At 39.2% G+C, this 21,128-nt stretch overlaps 3 protein-coding genes across 5 annotated transcripts in view; all 3 read right to left on the bottom strand.

Annotated features, from left to right (window-relative positions):
- The window catches only part of CARS1 (cysteinyl-tRNA synthetase 1), a 47,131-nt gene extending 40,715 nt beyond the window's left edge, over window positions 1-6,416 (bottom strand). Inside the window, exon 1 of one of the 2 annotated variants that reach the window (XM_081942322.1) lies at window positions 6,275-6,416. In XM_081942322.1, the coding sequence (XP_081798448.1) occupies window positions 6,275-6,287 (13 nt within the window). In that variant the 5' untranslated portion in view covers window positions 6,288-6,416. The remainder of the gene's footprint in view (window positions 1-6,274) is intronic. The other variant, XM_081942321.1, reaches the window with a different exon arrangement.
- The window catches only part of LOC309384049 (uncharacterized protein), a gene marked incomplete at its 5' end in the record, with an annotated part of 124,216 nt that overhangs the window by 4,329 nt on the left and 98,759 nt on the right, over window positions 1-21,128 (bottom strand). The gene's annotated exons all lie outside the window — the stretch shown is intronic.
- LOC309386701 (tumor necrosis factor receptor superfamily member 10B-like) overlaps window positions 13,529-21,128 on the bottom strand; it is a 90,019-nt gene continuing 82,419 nt past the window's right edge. The window contains exons 7-11 of one of the 2 annotated variants that reach the window (XM_081942381.1): window positions 20,466-20,491; window positions 18,813-19,007; window positions 15,880-15,931; window positions 14,201-14,431; window positions 13,529-14,087 (exon numbers count right to left, since the gene is read on the bottom strand). In XM_081942381.1, coding sequence (XP_081798507.1) covers window positions 14,032-14,087; window positions 14,201-14,431; window positions 15,880-15,931; window positions 18,813-19,007; window positions 20,466-20,491 — 560 coding nt within the window. In that variant the 3' untranslated portion in view covers window positions 13,529-14,031. Of the gene's footprint in view, window positions 14,432-15,879; window positions 15,932-18,812; window positions 19,008-20,465; window positions 20,492-21,128 lie in introns of both variants that reach the window. The other variant, XM_081942380.1, reaches the window with a different exon arrangement.

Below are 21,128 nucleotides of genomic sequence, written 5' to 3'. Positions count from 1 at the left end.
ACTGCTAGTAAAAAACAAGTAGCTTTACTACTAATAATTGCTTCACAAGCAGTGGTTGTAGATATATGTCCAAACACAATTCAAAGAACAAACAATGGTTTACAGTCTCAGTTCACGTTCCAGTCATCAAGCGAGCAAGTAGTTATCAAGCATAGGACAAGCAGAGAGAGAGAGAGTGAGCTCTCCTGACTCCCTTTTATTGTAGAGTTAATTACAGCTGATAAGTACTTCCACCCATTTAAAGCAACAACGACCATTTGTTATTGTATATATATATATATATGTTGCCTACCCAACACTAGGAGTATACTCCCAACAACTCTATCTTCCACAATTTGTTATATTAGTAACAAACATATCAAAGAAGTGTCTATCAGTTCAACTTTTCTCCCACCTCTCCAAATAAATAAATTAATAACGAGTGTAGAATAGCTGGTTCGCAACAACCAAAGAAGCCAGTAAAATAAATAAACTATAAAAGGTAAAGAAATAATTTCTACCCAAGTATTAAAATTAAACAAATCCTCCCTCACTTTACATCTAGTGTCCCTCATTTATAGTGTAAGAATTGTTGAAAGCATTATCAGTGTAAATTTAGTGCTGGAAGGCAAGAAAGACAAGAGATTGTTATAAAAAAAAACCCTCTGTTGGACTTACACTGTATCATTCATCAATGAAATTGGCCCAAAAAGTAATGAGAGAAATCATGCTGGTTATTTATTTAATGTATTTGCTGCCTGATTCCCAACCACCCTGAGCACCTCAGAAGTAAAAACATTACATGCAAGAAAACAAAAACCCAGTAAGAGACACAAGTGCAAGAATAAAGGAGGACGAACCCAAAAAAGAGATGGGAGAAAGAAACCCATACGATCCAAAGGGAGCTTTCCTCAACCTCACCAATGGCTGGGGCAAAGAACCAGGTCTTCAAGGCCCTTTGAAATCTCAGCAAGATGGGGGCCACCAGAACTCTCGGAGAGGGAACCTCATCCTAAAGGAAAGGTGCCGCTACAGAAAAGCTGTGCTTCTGGCATTAAAATGACTGTTTAATTGAAGGGATCCAGAGTGCATCAACCTTGCTAGACAGAATTGGCCAGGCAGTGATTATAGAAGATAAGATTAAGTAACCAAGCCCTATATGCCATGAAGGGCTTGGCAGGTGACAACCAACACTATGAATTGCACCTGAAGCAAACAGGCAAGCCGCTCACGAAGCAAAGGTTTTATATGGGCATAGGGAGGCATACCCAACACTGCCCACGTTGTATTCTGCAGAACCTGAAACTTCTGGGTAGTCTTCAAGGGCAGCTCCATAAAGCATACAGTAGTGAAACCATGAGATGACCAGGGCATGAATGACTGTCTGGAGGGCCTCCCAGTTTACGAAAGGATATGACTGAGCCTTCTTAGCCTCAGCTGTCACCTGTCGATGACCAGGGCCTATGAGTCCAGGAAGACTCCCAAAGTGTACACCCCTTTTGAACGGGAAAATGCAAACAATAGGATTTAGTAGGATTGAGTCAGAGCCATATCCAAACCCATATGACCTTATCAGTGGTGGGTTTCAATTTTTTTTAGAACCTCTTCTGTAGGGGTGGCCTACTTTATGGGAGTGGCTTCCGGCCATGTGACTGGGTAGGAGTGGCTTGCCAGCCATGTGACTGGATGGGAGTGGCTTGCCAGCCATGTGACCGGGTGGGCATGGCCAACTTGTAAAATGTGGTGAAATTCACTTAACAATGCTCTTGCTTAGCAACCAAAATGTTGGCTCAGAAACTCTGGCATTTGAAGCACGCAACTCAAAGCTGTCAAGTTACAAGACCCTTGCACCCCTAACCCTTTAGAAAAAAACCCAGGGGTGTTCAAACTTGACAGCTTTAAGACTTATGGACTTCAACTCCCAGAATTCCTCCTCTCGCTCTTCATCTTGATGATGTGTGGACGAGCGGCGGGAGGGAGCTGGAACCGGTTCTCAACGGCAATGTAGATTTGTGGAACCTCTTCTATAAAAGAGCTTAGAACTGGCAGGAACCCACCCCTGGACCTTATCCAATGCTTTCAGTGTTGAAAAGGTGGGAAGAGAGCCCTGTGGAATGCCACAAAGGATGGGACAAAGGAGTGATTTCCCCTTGCCAACCGGCCCCAAAGAAAGGAAAAGAACCACCATACATCAGTGCCCCAGATCCCCAGCCCATGAATACCATAGCTGATGGTATTAAAAGATGGTAAGAGATCAAGGAGAATAAGGATGGATGCACCATTCCATCACAGCTCTGCCATAGGTCATCTATAAATGCAACCAAAGCTATCTCAATACTAAATCCTGGCTGAAACCTGACTGAAACATACAGTATTTAGAAAATCAGTTTACTCCAGCAAAGGAAATGGTCTTCACCAGTAAAAAAAAATTCACATTTTTTTTACTACCGATTCTGTGGGCGAGGCTTGGTGGGCGTGGCAGGGGAAGGATACTGAAAAATCTCCATTCCTTCCCCACTCTGGGGCCAGCCAGAGGTGGTATTTGCTGGTTCTTCGAACTACTCAAAATTTCCGCTACTGGTTCTCCAGAACCTGTCAGAATCTGCTGAATTTCACCTCTGGTCTTCACCCAGCAAAGAGAACTAGGTCTACTTGCAGCTTTAAAGAGGTCCTATTTTCTGCTCCAAAGTCTAGGTTATATCTTCGAAGATATCTAAGTTGTGTCTTCCAAACAATGTACACAGTTTTTTAAGGCAGTCTAGTGATGTTATAGAATTTTGTTGCAATGCTACAATGCATAGTACCAACAAGTACATTAAGCTCTTTTGCCCCAATAGTGAAAAGATTATTATTATGGCTGGGCAGATTATTCCAAAAAGTGCTTCAGTTGCAGCATTGTTTTTTGAGGTCACTTATCAAGACGATGTGGCTGCCACTTCATTTACATGCAATCACAACAGAAGCATTTTCCGTGTATGCAACAGTCACTCTTCCTTCACAAAACTGAGGAAAAATAATATTTCCCTTCTTTTAAAATTAATATTCTACATAGTTCCCTTACGTCGTAGTAATATATTCAAAAGTATCACTTCAGATGATTTTCACAGCCCTTATTTTAACAGCCCTGCTAGGTTATTACAATAGGAACAACCTGTCAAGGCAGAAACAACCAGATCTACTCGTAAAAGGTTCAAGTCAGCTACATTAATGTACTTTACCTACCATATTTTGGGGGTCATAAGACACACCGGAGGATAAGACGCACCAAGATTTTGAAGCGGTAAATTTTAAAAAAAGTTTGTGCCCTCCCCGGTCTCCAGGAGCACTCTGCAGGCCTCCCAAACCCTCTGCACGTTTTGTTAAAAAAGGGGCATACAGAGAGTTTGAGAGGACTGCAAAGTGCTCCTGGGGGTTGGGGAGGGGAAAAAAACTGAGCAAAAAATGGGTCAGCTTTTTAGAAAAAAACAGGGCATGAATAGAGTTCGGAAGGACTGCAGAGTGCTCCTGGGGGCTGGGGTAGGCAAAAACACCCCCATATTTTTGAAAAATGGGGTCATTTTCACTCGTTTTTGCCCTCCCAGGCCCCAAATGCACTTTGCAGGCCTCCCAAACCCATTTTTGTAAAAAATTGGATGCACGGAATGGGGTTTCGTGAGGGCAAAAATGCTGTATTCAATGTATAAGATGTAGCCAGATTTTCACCCTCTTTTTGGGGGGAAAAAACTTTGTGTTTTATACTCCGAAAAATATGGTATATTACAGTGTCGGGTTCCAGATCACATGGATACGTCGCCCACATGGATACGTGGGGGGCGCGTGCACATATGCACAGCACGCCCATCCGTCGTACCTGCCTGTGATGCCTCCGCAAGCCTCTGGACGCTCCAGCTGTTTGGCAGAGCGTTGCGCAGGCACCGTACACGCCATACGCGTGCATGGGAGCGCCAAAGGCTTAAAGGACAGGTAAGGAGCTCGGGCGGGCGATTGGGCCCTCCGGAGCACCGTACCAGAACGGTACCCAGTGCTCCGAGCAAGCTCCGGTACGCCCATACAGGGGCGTACCACCTGCAACCCACCACTGGTATATTACAAGAATTTATCCAGTCTGCTTGGGAACAAACAGGTAAGACCCAAAGGACTTAGTTGCACAAGGACTCAAAGCTAGTTATTTGACTGGCCCCTCCTCCCTGCCTAGCTGGTAGTTTCCCAACAGAACCACAAACATTTTAACGTGAAATGCTATGTCCTTTTGCTTTTACCCAAACTTGCTGGCCCTCTCTTTTATGCACATATGAAGGGGTTCATAAATGGATCCTTATGCGATTAGATGAATTTATTATTAATAAAGCAAAAGTAGTCAACATGAACCCTTGATATTACGAATGGGATCTATGTACAGTCAGAAACAATCCTGTATAATATTTGGCACATTAGTCTTTCACAGCTCTTTGTGAATTATTTGAATCTTGTTTTATATCTATTCCACTATAACACTATCATGCAGAAAATAGAGGCATTGCTGTTTCTAGAACAAGGGATAATTCTAAATGAAGTCATGCAAAAAGGGCACATTTCTAACTAAAGAGGGAAGTCAGACAACTGCTTGAAGTATAAATGATCTACCATAGGATATCAACAATGCTTGCAAATCTGAATTTGCTACCTAATAGTTCACTTACATATACTTTATGGAATGCAAACTGATAACACCTTTCATTTTTAATTAATGCCCTGTACATTTTCTCTAAGGCTTAATTATATGTTTATAAAGAAATGGTTAGGTTTAAATTTAAGGGCATTAACTGTATGTTTACTTGATTATAAAGTAGAAATGCAAAGGGAAAACATTAGTTATTTACACAGAACACCTGCATATAGAGTTTCAAATGTATATCAGATCCTTATGAATCAATAGCCCTGATTTTAAGTAACTTTACCTAAAATTTCAGGCTTTCAAGTGGTTGATTTTTGTTTGTGTCTACTAAAATCCATATTATTTTATTCATTGGCAACTGTTTAGTCACGAAACATTTCTCATCAATAGCATGGTGAAACCTATGACGTACAGCATTATTATCACTGCTTGTAACAAGGTGTATGGAAGTCCTTCATCACTGTAGGATCTGAATGGTACAGAGAATGGTTCTGAGAATATTGTAAATTCTGTTTGGTGCATAATCTCAATAGTTAAATAGTTATATCTAACCAACAAACATACATATCAGTGTAACATTAAACATAGCCTAGATCTGTTTAATAAATGTCAATGACAGAGGAGTATACTGAAGCAATTTCATAATCTTAACTATTTGCATAACCAATTGAGCAAGCTCTAGTTTGTAATATATGAAGCTGACCTTGTGGCCTATTCTTAAAATTAAAGCTTTTTTCAGCTAAGAAACAAAAATTATCTCCTGAGATTTTTTTTAAAAAAATTAGGACATAGTGCTTTTATAAGTACTTTGATCAGCAAGGTATTGTGAAAATGCATTTAGAATAATATATACAAGTTTGATCATTTTTTTAAAAAAAAACCCAAATACTATCAAAAGGATTTGGACTGTATAGCCACAGGATATGACTGCTCCCTGGATTTGTGAAACCTAACACATTTTGCAGCTATCAACAGCTATGACTTGGTTTCGTAGAAGACGTCCATAACTCTTTAAAGGTATCATCAACTGTAGATTTATAAGGTTTGTTGTCAAGAAGCCAGCGATAAAATAATGGCTATATATGCCCTGCCTTTAGAGTTCCCAAAGACAATCTCGTCGGCTACTGACTTTCGATTTTTTCAACGGGAGGATCTTTATGCGTTTACTATGACTTCGCCGCGAAGAAAATGAAAACAAAAGAGAAAGATATTCCCCCCCTCAAAAAAAACAGTCTTGCTTAAAATCAGTGGCAGCACAATTGTTGTTTTGTAATGGCAATTCACTACATTCTTCAATCTGATAAATCCACTTTTGGGGGCGTAAAAAAAAGCTCTCTTTAAGCTTAATCGAGCCTATCGATTACGTTTCCTTCTCTGAAATCAATAGCTGTAGTAGTCCCTACTCGGTGTCCTTTCACAGCACACATTACCTACAGCTCAGATGCTTCTAATGATGCGGTTATCACAAATTGTATCATAAACCACCTGAGCCGGGCGATCAAGCAAGCGCTCTCCGCCCGGCTTCAATCTTTATGGCCTCGCGACGCCTTTTCCATATGACTTGAGAATGGAATTCCGGGACATTCCATAATTCCCAGCCCCGTTTTATTTAGGAAAGGGAACCCAAACGCTGAAGCTTACCGGCTGCTGCCATTCTTCCTCCTCCGTCTCTTGTCAGACGCTGCTCTGCCTGACAAGCTGATGCAACCAAGACCCGTTTCCGGAAGCCTAGCTCCACCTCTGATCGTCACTTCTGGTGGGCGCAAGGTAACCTGACGATGCACCGGCAAGGCAGGCTTTAAAAGCCTAGGAAGCAGCACCGTATGTAGACAATTGCAATAATATGTGCGGAGGGGCCCTCACAAAAAAAAAGCGCATCAGAACACAGTAGGCAGATGTGACACTTGTTTCGAGGATATTAGAAGAAATGGATCCACCATCATAGGCGCAAATTGCCTTGATTTGTTAGAATCTCGTTTGTCTATTTTTTTTAATTGGCTAATTGTTCAGTACTCCAGTACTTAGGATTGCTAGAGCAACCTAGGTTTTAAAGACGCTTGCTTTGCATTTTGGACTATTTCAAATTCAATTGATGTTCCTTTATTTGTGCTCTTTACGTCGTTTTTAAACGTTTATTATTATGATTGAGTCGCACAGTCAGCCAGAATGTTTTTCTCCATCTGAGTCCTTCCGGAGGACTGGAATAAGCAGATGTGGTTTAATAATCATACAGGTACCAGGATGTAAGCTGTTCCAAGTAAGGCTGCCTTTAGCAATTGACGGATGGTGATTTTGTCAATGCTGATGGTGTTCAAGTGGAGACCCAGATGTTTTGGAACTGCATCCATGGCGCATTTTACTATTGGGGTTATCTTTGCTTTCATTATTATTATAGTATCAGTCAGCCAGATGTTTAGACAATTTGTTATTTTTACCCATCTACCCAGTCCTTCCCAAGGACTGGGGATAGACAGATGTTGTTGTTTGATGCTGATGATGTTAAAGGTATCATCACAGAATATAAACTGGAGTAAAGTTGCTTTTTGCAATTGACTAATGGTGATTTATTATATTAGTTCAGATACCTATAAACTGAGCAAATCAAGTCTGCAGATCCCTCCCCTCTAAAGTTGAAGCTATTTTCTAATAAATAGATTTTCCTTTTGTAAAAGAACTTTTTATGATCATATACTTTAATTTACCAGAGTTTTCTAAATAAAGACAGCCTGGATTTCTGTTTATCAGTATTTACTTTTTTTTTTTTGACTGATTGAACCATCATCCAACTTCAATCTGTCTCTAGGTAGTACACAATACAAGCAATATAAAAATAACAATTTACATGATAAATAGATGGCAAATCTCATCAATAATACATAAGTACACTGTCTGGGGCTACAAGCACAAAAGCCCAAAACATGGGAGAAGAAATCTGCTTTTAGGCTCAAAGAATTACAGTAGTTTATTATTTTATGCTTTTCTGTGTAATATTTTAAATTTTCTTCCACATAACTTTTACATTTGCAATTTATTACATGTTTAAGCTTACCTGGCATGCTGTTCTGACTTTAAAGATAATTGTTGGGATTCAGCTATCTTTTACAGGAACCTTCTCAACCACAGTAAAGATTAAATAGCACCTCTGCTTACCTAAGCCACAGGTTTGTTATTAAGATATAATATGAAACCTGAAAAATATTAAGTCTGTGTTTGCGCAACACATTTATCCATTCTTAATATAATTGTGACCCAGAATAAAATTGGTGGCATAAACATTTCACTTAAAAAGCATTCATTATAGGCTTGGATGACACACTGAACCATAAGCTAGCCATACAAGCTGTGTTTACATAACACACATAACAGTAAAACGTGGCTAGTTAGTTTGTTTCTTTATGTTGTGTGAACATAATCCTGGTAGAATCAAACCCATTTAAGTCTGTAACCAGTTTTACCACACTGGTTTTGCTAAACTTGGAACTCCATGTTGTTTTTCTCCCTCTGCCTTTTGAAATCCACACTGCTGTATCACATTGTCCTTTTGTTATGATGAATAAGAAAAGAGCGATACATATTAAGCCTGAAAAAGTGAAGGTGTGAGATTAGTAGAAAAATGTTAAGACTAATTTATTGTACTTCTACTATCCTTAGAAACCATCCTTACTTGATTCCCAGCTTTGTTTCAAGTTCTTATCAGCTCCATCCAAGCTCAGATTTCTTTGTCATCCCCTTTGTCATCTATATACTCAAACACCTCATTATATATTTAAAATATTGGTCATTCACCTTCGTATTCAGCCTATGGCAGTGATGGCGAACCTATGGCACGTGTGCCACAGGTGGCACATGGAGCCATTTGTCAGGGCACCCGAGGCGCTGCCCTGTCAGCTGGCCAGCGCACATGTGCGCACTGGCCAGCTGATTTCACCCTTTTTTAAAGGCATTTTTCACCCCACCCCCCCAGGCTCCAGAGGCCCTCCGGAGGCTTCAGGAACCGTCCGGAGGCTTTCCTGAAGCCTTCGGAACGCTTAAAACGACCCTCCGGGCAATCTGCAAGTGACTTCCGGTTTGCTCGGAGGGTCATTTTAAGCGTTCCGAATGCATCAGGGAAGCCTCCGGACGGTCCCTGAAGCCTCCGGGGGGGGGGGGGCGTGGGAGGCTCTTTTCGCCCTCCCCAGGCTCCTATAAAGCCTCTGGAGCCTGAGGAGGGCAAAAAAAGCATGTAAAAATGGGGAGGTCGCACCTGTTGTGCGTGCATGCGCACTGGGGGGGCGGTCGCGCATTGCATTATGGGTGCGGCACGCCCGTACATGACCCCCCTGCGCTTCCCCCACTTGTGGCACACGAGCCAAAAAAGGTTCGCCATCGCTGGCCTATGGTCGTTCAGCACCTATTCATTTTCAACTCCCATTGTTTTACAGACACAGACACACATAAACACACCATTTCCTAGTAATCTTTTTTGCTTCTCCTGATGTATCCAGCTTTGATTTGCATATAGCAAATAAACAGAAACACTCTTACATAATTTTTTCCTCATTCAAATGTTTGTTTACTGCCTAAAATGCAAAACAAAGATTAATGCAAAAGAAAATACAAAACAAAGAAAAGATTAACAAATATCTAACACTAACAACAAAGAGAAAAACCATGTGTACAACACCTACCCACCCCAAATATGAAGTACATCTAACATTAAATATATATTTAAAAAATCAACCCTGGCTGAATGCTGAAAGATTCATCAAAAATCTAATATATTCCCTTCCCTTTCTACAAATTCTACAAATAGTTATACACTTTTCCATCTGTATTTAATAAAAATATAATTATATAAACTAATATCCCTGATGTGGAAATTATACACAGAGAGAGAGAGACGTGTGTGTGTATGTGTACGTATGTGTATGAACAGTCATAGATTACCGCAAAATTAAAACTAATCTTCAAATCAGTTAACCATTTGTCATTGTATTTAACAGGTAGAAAATCCACAAATGGTTTCCAGTCTCTTATAAATTTATCTAATCTATTGCCTCTAATCTGAGCAGTTAATCTTGCCATTTTATGAATCCTTATGCTAGAAGGCCACGATCTCCAACTAGGCTGGCATGGCTTCTTCTGGGAAGGAAAGAATAAATCTCATTCCTACTTCCAGAGACATATAATAAGGGATGCCCTGTTTAGTGTCTGGGGAAGAAAAAAAAACACTACCTGAAAATCCCAATCTGGGTATCAACGATGGAGGCAATGACAAATCCAAATACTATACGTAGATCTCAGTAAAATGGTAAGATATTCAGAGCTCTTAGATGAAAAAGGAGAACTAAAATCAGTACAAAATCTGAAAACACAAGGAATAAATATGGAATGGTGGCCCTATTTACAAATTAAAACAAGATTTAAAAAAGATCAGGAACAATACGGAATACACGAGAAACAAATGGAATTAGATAAAATATTACTAGGAATAGGAGGAAAATGATTACTAGATTATATAATTTTCTTCTAAGATATAAAATGGAGGAAGAGATAGTAAAAGAGATAATGATTAGCTGGGGAAGAAATTTTGGTCATAATATAGAGTTAGAAAAATGGGATAAACTAGGGGAAGAAATTATAAATTTACGACGGCAGTAGCTTACAAAGAAAAACTCAATAAAATGTTTTATAGATGACATTTGCCTCCAGCGAGATTGGCCAAAATGTACCCAAATTTATCCCCCAAATGTTGGAGATGCAGCCACAAGCCTGGAACATTCTATCATATGTGGTGGACGTGCGCCATCGCAAGAAGTACTGGTGCAAAATTCGGAAATGGTTGGAAGAAATTACTGAGCGAAAAATAGAACATAAACCAGAAGCATTCTTATTAGGACTACTAGACCAAAAAATGGATAAACAATCCCAATACATAATCATACACATACTCACTGCGGTCAGGATTGCTTTCGCACAAAACTGGAAAAAAATCAATACACCCACAGATGAAACTACAATCAGGAAAATATTCGAATGCGCAGAAATGGATAAAATGACAATAGAGCAAAAAGAGAGAAGAACTTCTATAAAGTATGGAATAAAATGTATAAGTGGGTAGAAATCAGAAGCCAAAACAGAAAACAGAGAATAGAAATATATGGTGATACAAATAATTAATATTATTATGTATTACTATTACGTTTGCTATATTATAGGACAAGATTAAAGCAATAAGAAGGCAATGCAGAAGGGAGAATTATAAAAGCTAAGCAGGAAAGCCAATACAGAAAATTACTTCCAATACTTATCATATACAATTCTCGCAGTGGTCACCAAGTAAAGATATAATGTCCTAAACTGTTTTTTGATTGGTTTGTCAGTAATATTTAGAAGTTAAGCTTCAGGTTTCATTAATATTTATGTTTTAAATATTGTCTGCATTGTCAATATATTTGTCCAATATGATTTAACATATTTAAAAGATCACCACAAATGATTGAATGTATTTGGAATTTGGTTCCATTTCAAACATTTCTTCGAAATCCCTCTACATTTTTGCCAGTCTATCTAGAATTAAATACCAACAGTACATCATTTTCTAAACATTGTATTTCAAAATCTTACATTATTTATTTATTCATTTACTTACAGTATACCCCACCTTTATTATTTTCAGAAATAATTCAGGACAGTGAACATAATATCCAACACACCTTCCTCTCCCTATTTTCCCCACAACAATCCTGAGATGTGAATTGAGTTGAGAGTGTGACTGGCCCTAAATCACCCAGTTGGCTTTCATTGCTAAGGCAGGACTTGGAATTCACCGGAGCTTATTTTCTAAGTCTTAATCGCTTGGGTTTTTGGACAAACATTTCTTGTAACACTTAGTATTACTTTTCTAACAGAATTTGTGCACCTTAAAATATTTTCCTCCCATCTTTAGTAATATTATTTTTCAACATTCTCATAGCATTTATGATTTTTTGCCAGTCTTTCTCCTACATTAACATAGTATGTTTCAAAACTATTCTTCTGTCATATTAGCATCATGAGTGAAGGCAAATATACATGTCCCAGGATAATGTTGCAAGATTCAGTCTGGGTCAGTCCCGGGGACCAGAGGTTTACTCTTCTGAGCTTTTTGGATTTGTGCTGGGGCCTATTTTCAGGGAACTTCTCTTTAGCAGAGAGTGTAACATGTGCACATTCTGCTAGAGAGAAGTTCCCTAAGATGAGCTCCAGCATGAGTGCAAAAACCGGTGACAGACCCAGATTGGATCCTGCAAGAGCAGCACCAGGTTGAGATGAATCTTTAAAAATATTCCAACCCTTCTCTCACTTCAGCTTCATCCCAAATCACTTAATGTTTATTTCACCTTCAGGCAATTTTTCCTGAAACTCACCTGTAGTTCTTCAGTGGAGTCAAAAACAACTTTTATCAAACTTATTACAAAATAGGACACGGCAAAATTAGTTTTTTTTCTGCTGGTTACTTTTAGTGTAGGTATTATCTAACAAGAGACTGAATTTTTTTTCTTATAAATTAACGTTGCTTACTTTGTTTGTGAACTATGCCACGATGGGTCTCTAAATTTAAGTATCCATTGTTTTGATTGTGTTCCAGAGTAATAAATTGAAACAAGTTAGCTGCTCTAGTAGTAGTTAATCATTTAATTGTTTTACATTCAGAGGTCTACTAGGTAGCTTTAAGTAAGCATATTTCTTATACAGGTAGTCCTTGACTTACAACCACAGTCGAATCCAAAAATTCTGTTGCTAAGCAAGCCCATTGTTAAATGAATGTTCCCCATTTTATAGTGTTTCTTGCCAGAATCACTGCAATTGTTAAGTTAGTAACAAGGTTCCTAAGTGAATCTGGTTTTCCTATTGATTTTGCTTATCAGGTCACAAAAGGTGATCGCATGACTCCAGGTCACTGCAACGGTCATAAATATGAATCAGTTGCCAAGGATCTGAGTTTTCATCCCATGATCAAGGGATGCTGAAAGTGAAAAATGGTCATAAATCCCTTTTTCTCAGTGCCCTTGCATCTTTGAATGATCACTAATTGAATTGTTGTAGAACTACCTGTATTCAGTGCAAGTTTTAGTTTTTTTCTTATCACCTCTCAAATCTGATTTAGGGGGTTTCTCCAAGCATTCAGGATAGTTTTCAATTGTGTGCAGAGTATTAGTAGGCGTAACAATTTATTCTGCTGGCAGAACATCTGTCAGTGTTATGATACAATTGGACCCAAATAATATCCCATATATGGTATAATATTCTGAAATTTTTCATATTGTGCACTTTTTTTGTAATTGGTATAATTGGCTTCCAAAATTAAGAGTAATTATAAAAACTAACAAATGTATGGTGCTTAGTGTAGAAGAATGAAATTGTGTTCATATTTACCATGTTTCCCCGAAAGTAAGACAGGGTCTTAGTTTCTTTTGACCCCCGAAATGAGTGCTTGGCCTTATTTTCAGGGAGGTCTTATTATTTTTGAGGTGCAGGAGGCGGCGAGCATGGTCATCTCGTGGCTGCTGCTGTGTTGCAATATTTTTGGGGAGGGCTTATTTTAAGGGGATGGCTTATTTTAGCACATGCGCTCAAAAGTCCGATTGGGCTTATTATCCGGGGAGGTCTTATTTTCGGGGAAACAGGGCAATAGATGGCAAGATTTACACTAAGCAATAATCTGGATTGTTTTCACAGTAGCATAAGATAGGAAGCCAATGATGGTGACTATGCAGATCACTACAGTTTATTCAACAAACCAGAGTTTCATGTGGTATGTATTCCTAGTAAACTATGTGTACAAATGCTATACTATTTAAAATTATTCCTTGCTCCACTCAAATTTCATTTGATTCCCTGGCCCACTTCCCATTGACATACACAATAAAGGAATCAGAAATAATTTTTTTATTAGAAAATATGTACAAAAGTTACAGAGTATGACACTGCACACTCTTTGTATATAAGATCACAAATGAAGTATTACAATCTATCAGTCATTTCATACTATAGTAGCAAATGGGAACACAGTTCCTGCCTGATTCCAGTGGATTATATTTCAAGAAGTTTTGCATAGTCAAATTCCACTTAACCAACAGGTTACATGACTCTGATTCCATAGAAAACTACTGTATCCAGCTTCAGCCTGCGGTATATTAGCAGTTCACATAATATTGAATACTGAATTTTGGTCACAATAGCATTTTTAGAGAGAACAGTACAGAATCACACAAAAACCTGTAATTTCCAAACACCGACCAAGCTCTTATTGGTTCTTACATTATCCATTGTAAAGTTTGAATGTTGCAAAATTCACCCACTCAGATATGGAGCATTTTATTTCCCAAAGGGGATCGATATTTCTTTCAACAACCGTGTTGTCAGTTTACACATCCTCAGCCAAGGGAACATGCACTAAAGTAAATTGATGCATAAAAAGACAGGCTCTTCTCTGTCCGGTTTTTGCATAGTCAAAAATAAAGAAATAAAAGCTAAATTAGTCTTCAGTCGCCTTTATTATTAAATGTTTACTTTTAAGTTCATTTATTAGATTTTCATAAATACCATTAAGCTGCATTTCTTTCAGGCTGGCAAATATTTTATTAAAAGCAGAAACAACTCCATTCCTGTCTCGCAAAGTTCTTAACATCTGATAACGCTGCTCATCAGAATGTTGAGCATTATCATGTTTTATGCTCTGTAGGTCATTGTCTGATAAGCCGCATTTCCTCATAAGTGTTTTCCAATAATCTGGTACCACTATGTCCTTTGTTTGAAAATAAGCCTCCTCCAACCCTGCAATGCAAATAAAAATATATGTTAGATTAAAAAAAAAAGAATTTTACATGATTCACATGCTTATGTATTTATATGGCATTTCAAATGACCTGCAGGACAAACGTCACATTTTTCTTCAATGTATATATTTGACTTTTGGCTGCATTGGCTGAACTTTTAATTTTCAAAAGCATGCATTCCTTCTTTTTTTAAAAAAAAGTATAAGTAGTCCTTGAGTTATAACCACAACTGAACCCAAAATTTATGTTGCTAAGTGAAACATTTGTCAAGTGAGTTTGTCCCATTTTACAACTTTTCTCGCCACAATTGTTAAGTGAATCGTTGCATTTATTAAGTTAATAACATGGCTATTAAGTGAATCTGTAATCTCTATTGACTTTGCTTGTCAGAAGGGGGAATCTCATGACTCCAGGACACTGCAACCGTCATAAATATGAACCACTTGCCAAGCATCTGAATTTTGACCATGAAATCATGGGGATGCTGCAACAGTAGTGAAAAGCATAAGTCACTATTTTCAATGCTTTTCAGTAACTTTGAATGGTCTTGTGTATGTGGAGATAAAACAGTACACTCACATAGTGCATTCTCTGATTTTTGCTGTGTAGTGGAATGTTCTGTGGATCTGAGGGGGTGCTGCAGCTGCTGCTCTTGTGCGATAATTTCAGCCAAATTTATGACTGCACATTCCTAACTGTAATAGAGTTAAGCTGTAGCATCTATTCATTGTAATTGCAGTTTAGGGAAAGAATTCACCTTAATAACCATTTGTAGTTTATTTTTGATAAAGCTATTGACCTGAAATACATATAATTCCAAATAACTCAATGTGAAAATAAGTACTTGGTGCTGGAACATTACTTTAAGAGCTGGAGGAAAAATTGTTCTGTTAATTTTGTAAGTTCTGCGTCAACCGCCAGTAAGTGCACCTATCTCCATTTGCGCGAGCAGTGGACACTCACGTTTGCCACTGGTGCAAATGGAGAGCACACGCACACAAATGCGCAGTCACCCATCACTTCTGCAGCCCAGTTCCAAACAGCTCACGGCCCAATAGCAGGCCACGATCCAGGGATTGGGGACCCATGACTTATGGGAACTGAGAATCCAACTAGTAGCATGAACAGTTTAAAAAATATTGGATGGAATTAATACTTCAACAATATTTCAAGAAGATGATTGAGACATTTAAGTATTCCCTTGCACTCAGAACAGAATCATTATAGTCACTCTTAATATGATGTCCAACAAGTGCATCATTTACATACTTGCTCAAGAAGCTTCTTTTGCTGTTTATTTGATTTAGGAGATTAATTTAAATTATCAAGAATTGAAAATGTAATTTAATTGTCAATATTAACATATTTTTTGTACTTGGGTTACAAATGTTGTTCAATATGATTTATTGGATGATAATCTGTAAAATAGTTATTTGAACTACTCACTTTCCATACAAGAAGTATTAAACCTTACTGCAGGTTTGTTAGAGCTCTGTACCTGAAAAATTAAAAAAAAAGGATATAATTCAAAGTATTTAAAAAATCATAAGACTCAACACAGCAAATTTTTTTTTAACAGATTAAACCAGGGGGGTCAAATTCAAGGCCCAAGGGCCGGATCTGGCCCATGGGGTGCTTAGATCTGGCCCGTGGGCCACCCTGGAAACAGTGAAGGATTGGCCCATGGTGCCTCTGCCAGCAAAAATGGAGCTCAGGGGGTTGCAGGAGGCCATTGCAGTGAAACGGAGCTCAGGAGACCATTTTCAAGGGTGCCACTACAGGCACCCTTGACACAAGTGACGTCGAGCTGGCCACGCCCATCCTGGCCACACACCCCACCCGCCGAGGTCAAATACAACCCTGATGCAGTCTTCAATGAAATTGAGTTTGACACCCCTGAATTAAACAGATAATCAGAGAAACATAGTGAAATTTATTCAATGGATTCCAAAGTGCACCCGACAAATTTTAAGCAACCTTTCTGTTTCTCAGATTCAACTTAAACCTTAAACTTCAACGTAAGATGATTCCATTCTGTTTTTGACACTACTAGAAAAAAGAAAGTACAAATCATATATCACATGCTAAGTTGAAAGCAAACAAATCACATCAAAGTGATGGAATGTCCAGGCTAACAGGCTGTGGTCTAATTATCTGATATCCTGACATTTTGCCAGCAACTATGACTAGCATCTTCAGAAGTAAAGTGAGCGCATTCAATTTCTGCGCAGCTGCCTGTGACCTGACAAGAAATACACTGCACAGCAGATTACTTTGCCTCTGAAAATGCCAGACACGGTTGCTGGCAAAACATCAGGATATCAATTAGATCACAGCCTGTTAGCCTGGAAGCTCATCGCCACTACACTGACAGCGGGCATAAAATCTGGTATGAAAGAAAACCACATTAGAGTTTAATGTTATTTGTTGACCAGATCTGTAAGTGGGAAACTACAACTGATAAACTTGTTAACTTTTAAGAGGGATCTTCAACTTCTTTGTTTAATAGAAATTTTAATTACGATTATCTCCCTGACACTCAGTAAGAAAGTTTGTGCAGTATGTTTCTTTATGCAGCTAATCCAAAATAGCATGCAAATCCCATGCTGCAAAAATAAATGCATCTTTCCAGGTAACCATGGAGGGGAAGAATATGAAGCAAGAATGTTCTTCTAAAATGTTTGTATTTTTTTCTTTTGAAATAATTGATGGTGCGGAATTAGTTTGCATTCTGCTGGAGAATTCTGAAGGAATCCTTAATGGGAGTTGCAGAAGAAGCTAGGGCCAGGGCAATGCAACAGAAAATAATTGTTTTAAAATAGTAACTGTAAAAGAACATTCTACCAGGAATTTTTGGGCAGAAGCATAAGGTTTTCTGCTTTAAGCTGTATGTACTTTGATTCTAAAAGGAATATACCAATGTTTTCTATAAACCCTTGGATGCACAATAAGAACAACACCACAACACTTTCCTGTCCTCAATGAAATCATAATTGGGGGCGGGGGGGGGGTGTTAATCTTTAAAGGCTGCAGTTACTTTATAAAGCTCACTTTAAGGGATAGGATGGCAAAAAAGCAGATGATAAAGAGGCAGATATCAAGGCCAGAAGTGTTTTCTTACATTCTAACTATGTGTTTCAAAACCTTGTTTCTTGCGGCATCTCTAAGTCCATTTTCATTTTGACTACCTAGAATAACAATGTCAAGTGCTATTGTGGAGGCAAAGGCTTCGGTTAAAGCATAGAGGGGCAAGGAAGAAGAAAAGGTACAGGTCCAAATTATGAAGGATGCAAATGTTGCTACTAATATAACAGTTCTAGAGCAGGAGTGTCAAACTGGCAGCCTGCAGGCCAGATATGTCATGTGCAGGCCACACCCACCCCAGCTCCATGAAGGGACAAAATGTCACAATCCGTCATGTGACATGGCAAGTTTGACACCCATGTCCTAGAGAAACATGGAAATTGACTTGAGGTTTGGTGGCCATTTTGAGGCCAGAATATCTCAGGAAATATCTCTTCCCATAAAGTTGCTCAGGACCTGACAAAACTGATCTTAGTCATATTGGCACACACTAGAAAAAATTGGATTTTCTCGTGAACCTTTTTAGCTAGCAGTCAACATAGCAGATCAAGGCAAGCAGTTAGTGGGGTTTTTTTTTACTGCTTAATGCCTGCCTGTATCCGGTTATCTCCAGCCACAGAAACACAGCAAATTCCTAGTGTGACAAATCGCTTTGCAGGACAAAGGCATCTAAATCCTTCAACATCTATTGTTAGAACCCTATTATTTAAGCAGGTCATTTTACTATATGTTACTATGTTGAGCCCTCTGCTGCTATTTCAAAGTACTGCAAGTTTCAGCTGGTATTTTTAGATGAAATTCTACCTGTTGTTATAATGATCGTTTCTCTAACCTACCTTACATGTTTTTATGGCTGTACAAAACTTCAAGGGATTGCTTTCCTTCAGTGAATATCTGTGTGAACCATCTTTTAAAATCTGCTTTAAATCTCCACTGGCATCTAAAATTAGAAGTAACCATGCTATGTTGCCTCATTTGTAAGGCTTCATCCAGCAGTTTCAATAGCCTAAAGAGGTCTCTCCAGGCATGCTGCTTACGCAGAGAAGCTTCTTCAGGCCATCCACTGGAAGAGACCACAAAGCAGCACAAACCACTTTGAAGAGAACTGTGTTGTTCCTGAGGCACATAATGTTTTCTCAAAACAAAGCAGAGTTGCCTCACGCAGGCCTAATATATTCATAAAAGGCCAACCTGTAAGTGAACACATATTATTTCAAACTGTTCTGCTATGGAAGAGCCCACAGAACAGTAGTAACTATTAATTATCTAGCAATTTTCTACTGAAAAATACCTACATTGTTCCTTCCACTGGACTGCCCATTTGAACAAGCAGCCTCAGGTGATGATGGCACAGATGGCCTATTTGGAAGGACAGGGTCTTGTTCCCTTCTGCCCATCTCCAAATTCTCTCCCTCCGCAGTTTCAGGCAGTCTGTCCTGAGGAGGAGCAGTGGCTTCAGTTGTAGAGTTTATTTTCTCGTTATCAGGTATCTGCAAAATAAAGAAATAACCCTTTTTGGTAGGAAATAGTAATTGTATTAAACAAAAAAACCTCTGAAATTCTAGAAATGTTCAAATGGAGATGCATGTTAATAATACAATCTTACACATCAAAAATGCCTCTCCATTTAATTTAGCTAAATTCTGTTCCACCTATGTGTTTATCGCCTGGGTCAGTAATGACGTCTTCATTGTGCCCCTAAGGTGAAAAGTTATTACAATGTTTTTACATTGTAAAACATTGTTAAAATAACTTTAAAAGTTATTACAATGGATTACAATGTTCCAAAACAGAGGGACAGCTACAGAGAAGGCTTGCCTACATATCCTTTTTCCTTTGCTCTTTGCAGAGGTGGTGGGTTCCTAAGCAACTGCTTCCTGCCCAAATGCATAGGCTAGGCCAGGCATCAGCAACCCGCAGCTCTTTCGTCCCCTGGCTATGGCTCCATGTTGGATAAACCTACTACTCACTGGCTCGGCCTTTCACCCTCCCTGGCCTGAGAAGGTAAGGGCAATGGTGGATGGAGACTCACTTCATACTCCAGAGCAGGAGCGAAGTGCTCCTGTATTTGCCTCATCGCATGGGCGCTTCTTCCGGCCCTTGTTGGTGCTGTGCGCACCTCAGTTGCTCAGGGAGATGCGCAACCTGTTCTCTGCCCAGAGACACTGGCCCAGCCTGGCTGCAGGCAATACTCTGCGTCATAATGGGCTCCAGGACAAGGATGGGAAGCCATCTCCCCCATTGTGGAGCACACTAGATTTAATTCTGCTGCACAAGGTGGTGCAAGAAGCACAGAAAACACCGGGAGCCACAAAACCTGGGTAAGCGTGTCCCGGGGGCCGGATAATGTGACAGGATGGGAGTGATGTTGAGTTGGCCATGTTCATCCAGGTTTTGTGGCTCCCGGTGTTTTCTTTTCTGTGGGAAATGGGTCCAAATGGCTCTCTGAGTGTTTAAGATTGCAGATCCCTGGGCTAGGCAGATTTCACCTGGAACAGATGGATCCTAAGATAATATGGACCTGAGCCATATAGGATTTTATCAATGGCCAACACTTATTTGGGGGTTGGAATCTAATTGATGTTGTGACAGTAGAAGCAACTGCATGCTAATGTTCTGGTTATCCCCATGTGACATTAAAAATTAATCTGGAGGGAGAATACACTGGTGGGGCACAAAGAAAGCTAGAGGTCCTGTCAAAGATGCAGCTTGCAATGAAGATGAAAAACAAGGTTGTTTTTCTCAAGTCCATCATTGATTGGCCTGGATTGTTGTACAAGAAAATAAAATTTTGATGTTTTCTCAGTAACTCTTCAGTTTTATGAACTAACAACTGAGAAGAAAGCTGGCTATGTTGATTCTTGTGAACTTCTCATCATTTTGGATGGACAGAAGCATGCTAAGAACACTAGTTATATTCCCTTAAAAATAAGTACACAAATGCTTACCAAGTGGTCTGTGGATTCTTCCTTTCCTGGGAAAAAAGGTATAGAAAAATATATATATATACATTAGTCCTCACTTAACATTCAGTCATTCAGGAACTGCTTGGTTACAATGGTGCTGAATGAGGGGGATTTATGATAGCTCCTCATAGCTTAAATCATCACAGCATTCCTCCGATCACGTGATTGCCATTTGTGATCTTCACTGCACGTTTCCAAGAAGTAAAGTCAGTGGGGAAGCTGGCGGGATGTCGCAAATGGTGATAACATGACTGTTAAATACTGCAGCCTGATGGATTCGCCTAGACTACTTTCAGAAGTTGGGGTGGGCCCACGATGTTGTGCCTTGTGACGCTTAGCGATGGAATTCCTAGTACCAATTTCAGGTAGTCCTTGACTTACAACAGTCATTTAGTGACCGTTCAAAGTTTCAACAGCACCGAAAAAGTGACTAATGACTATTTTTCACGCTTATGATCATTGCAGCATCACCATGGTCATAGGTTTTATACTCGGATGCTTGATAACTGGTTCATATTTATGATGGTTGCAGTGTCCTGGGGTCAGGTGATCCTCTTTTGTGAACTTCTGGCAAGCAAAGTCAACAGGAAAGCCAGCTTCACTTAACAACTCTGCTGCTAATTTAAGAACTGCAGTGATTCACTT

The sequence above is a fragment of the Natrix helvetica genome, assembly GCF_964273705.1.
Source record: "Natrix helvetica genome assembly, chromosome: 1".
NCBI lineage: Eukaryota > Metazoa > Chordata > Lepidosauria > Squamata > Natricidae > Natrix > Natrix helvetica.
This window is presented reverse-complemented; position numbering and strand designations above follow the sequence as displayed.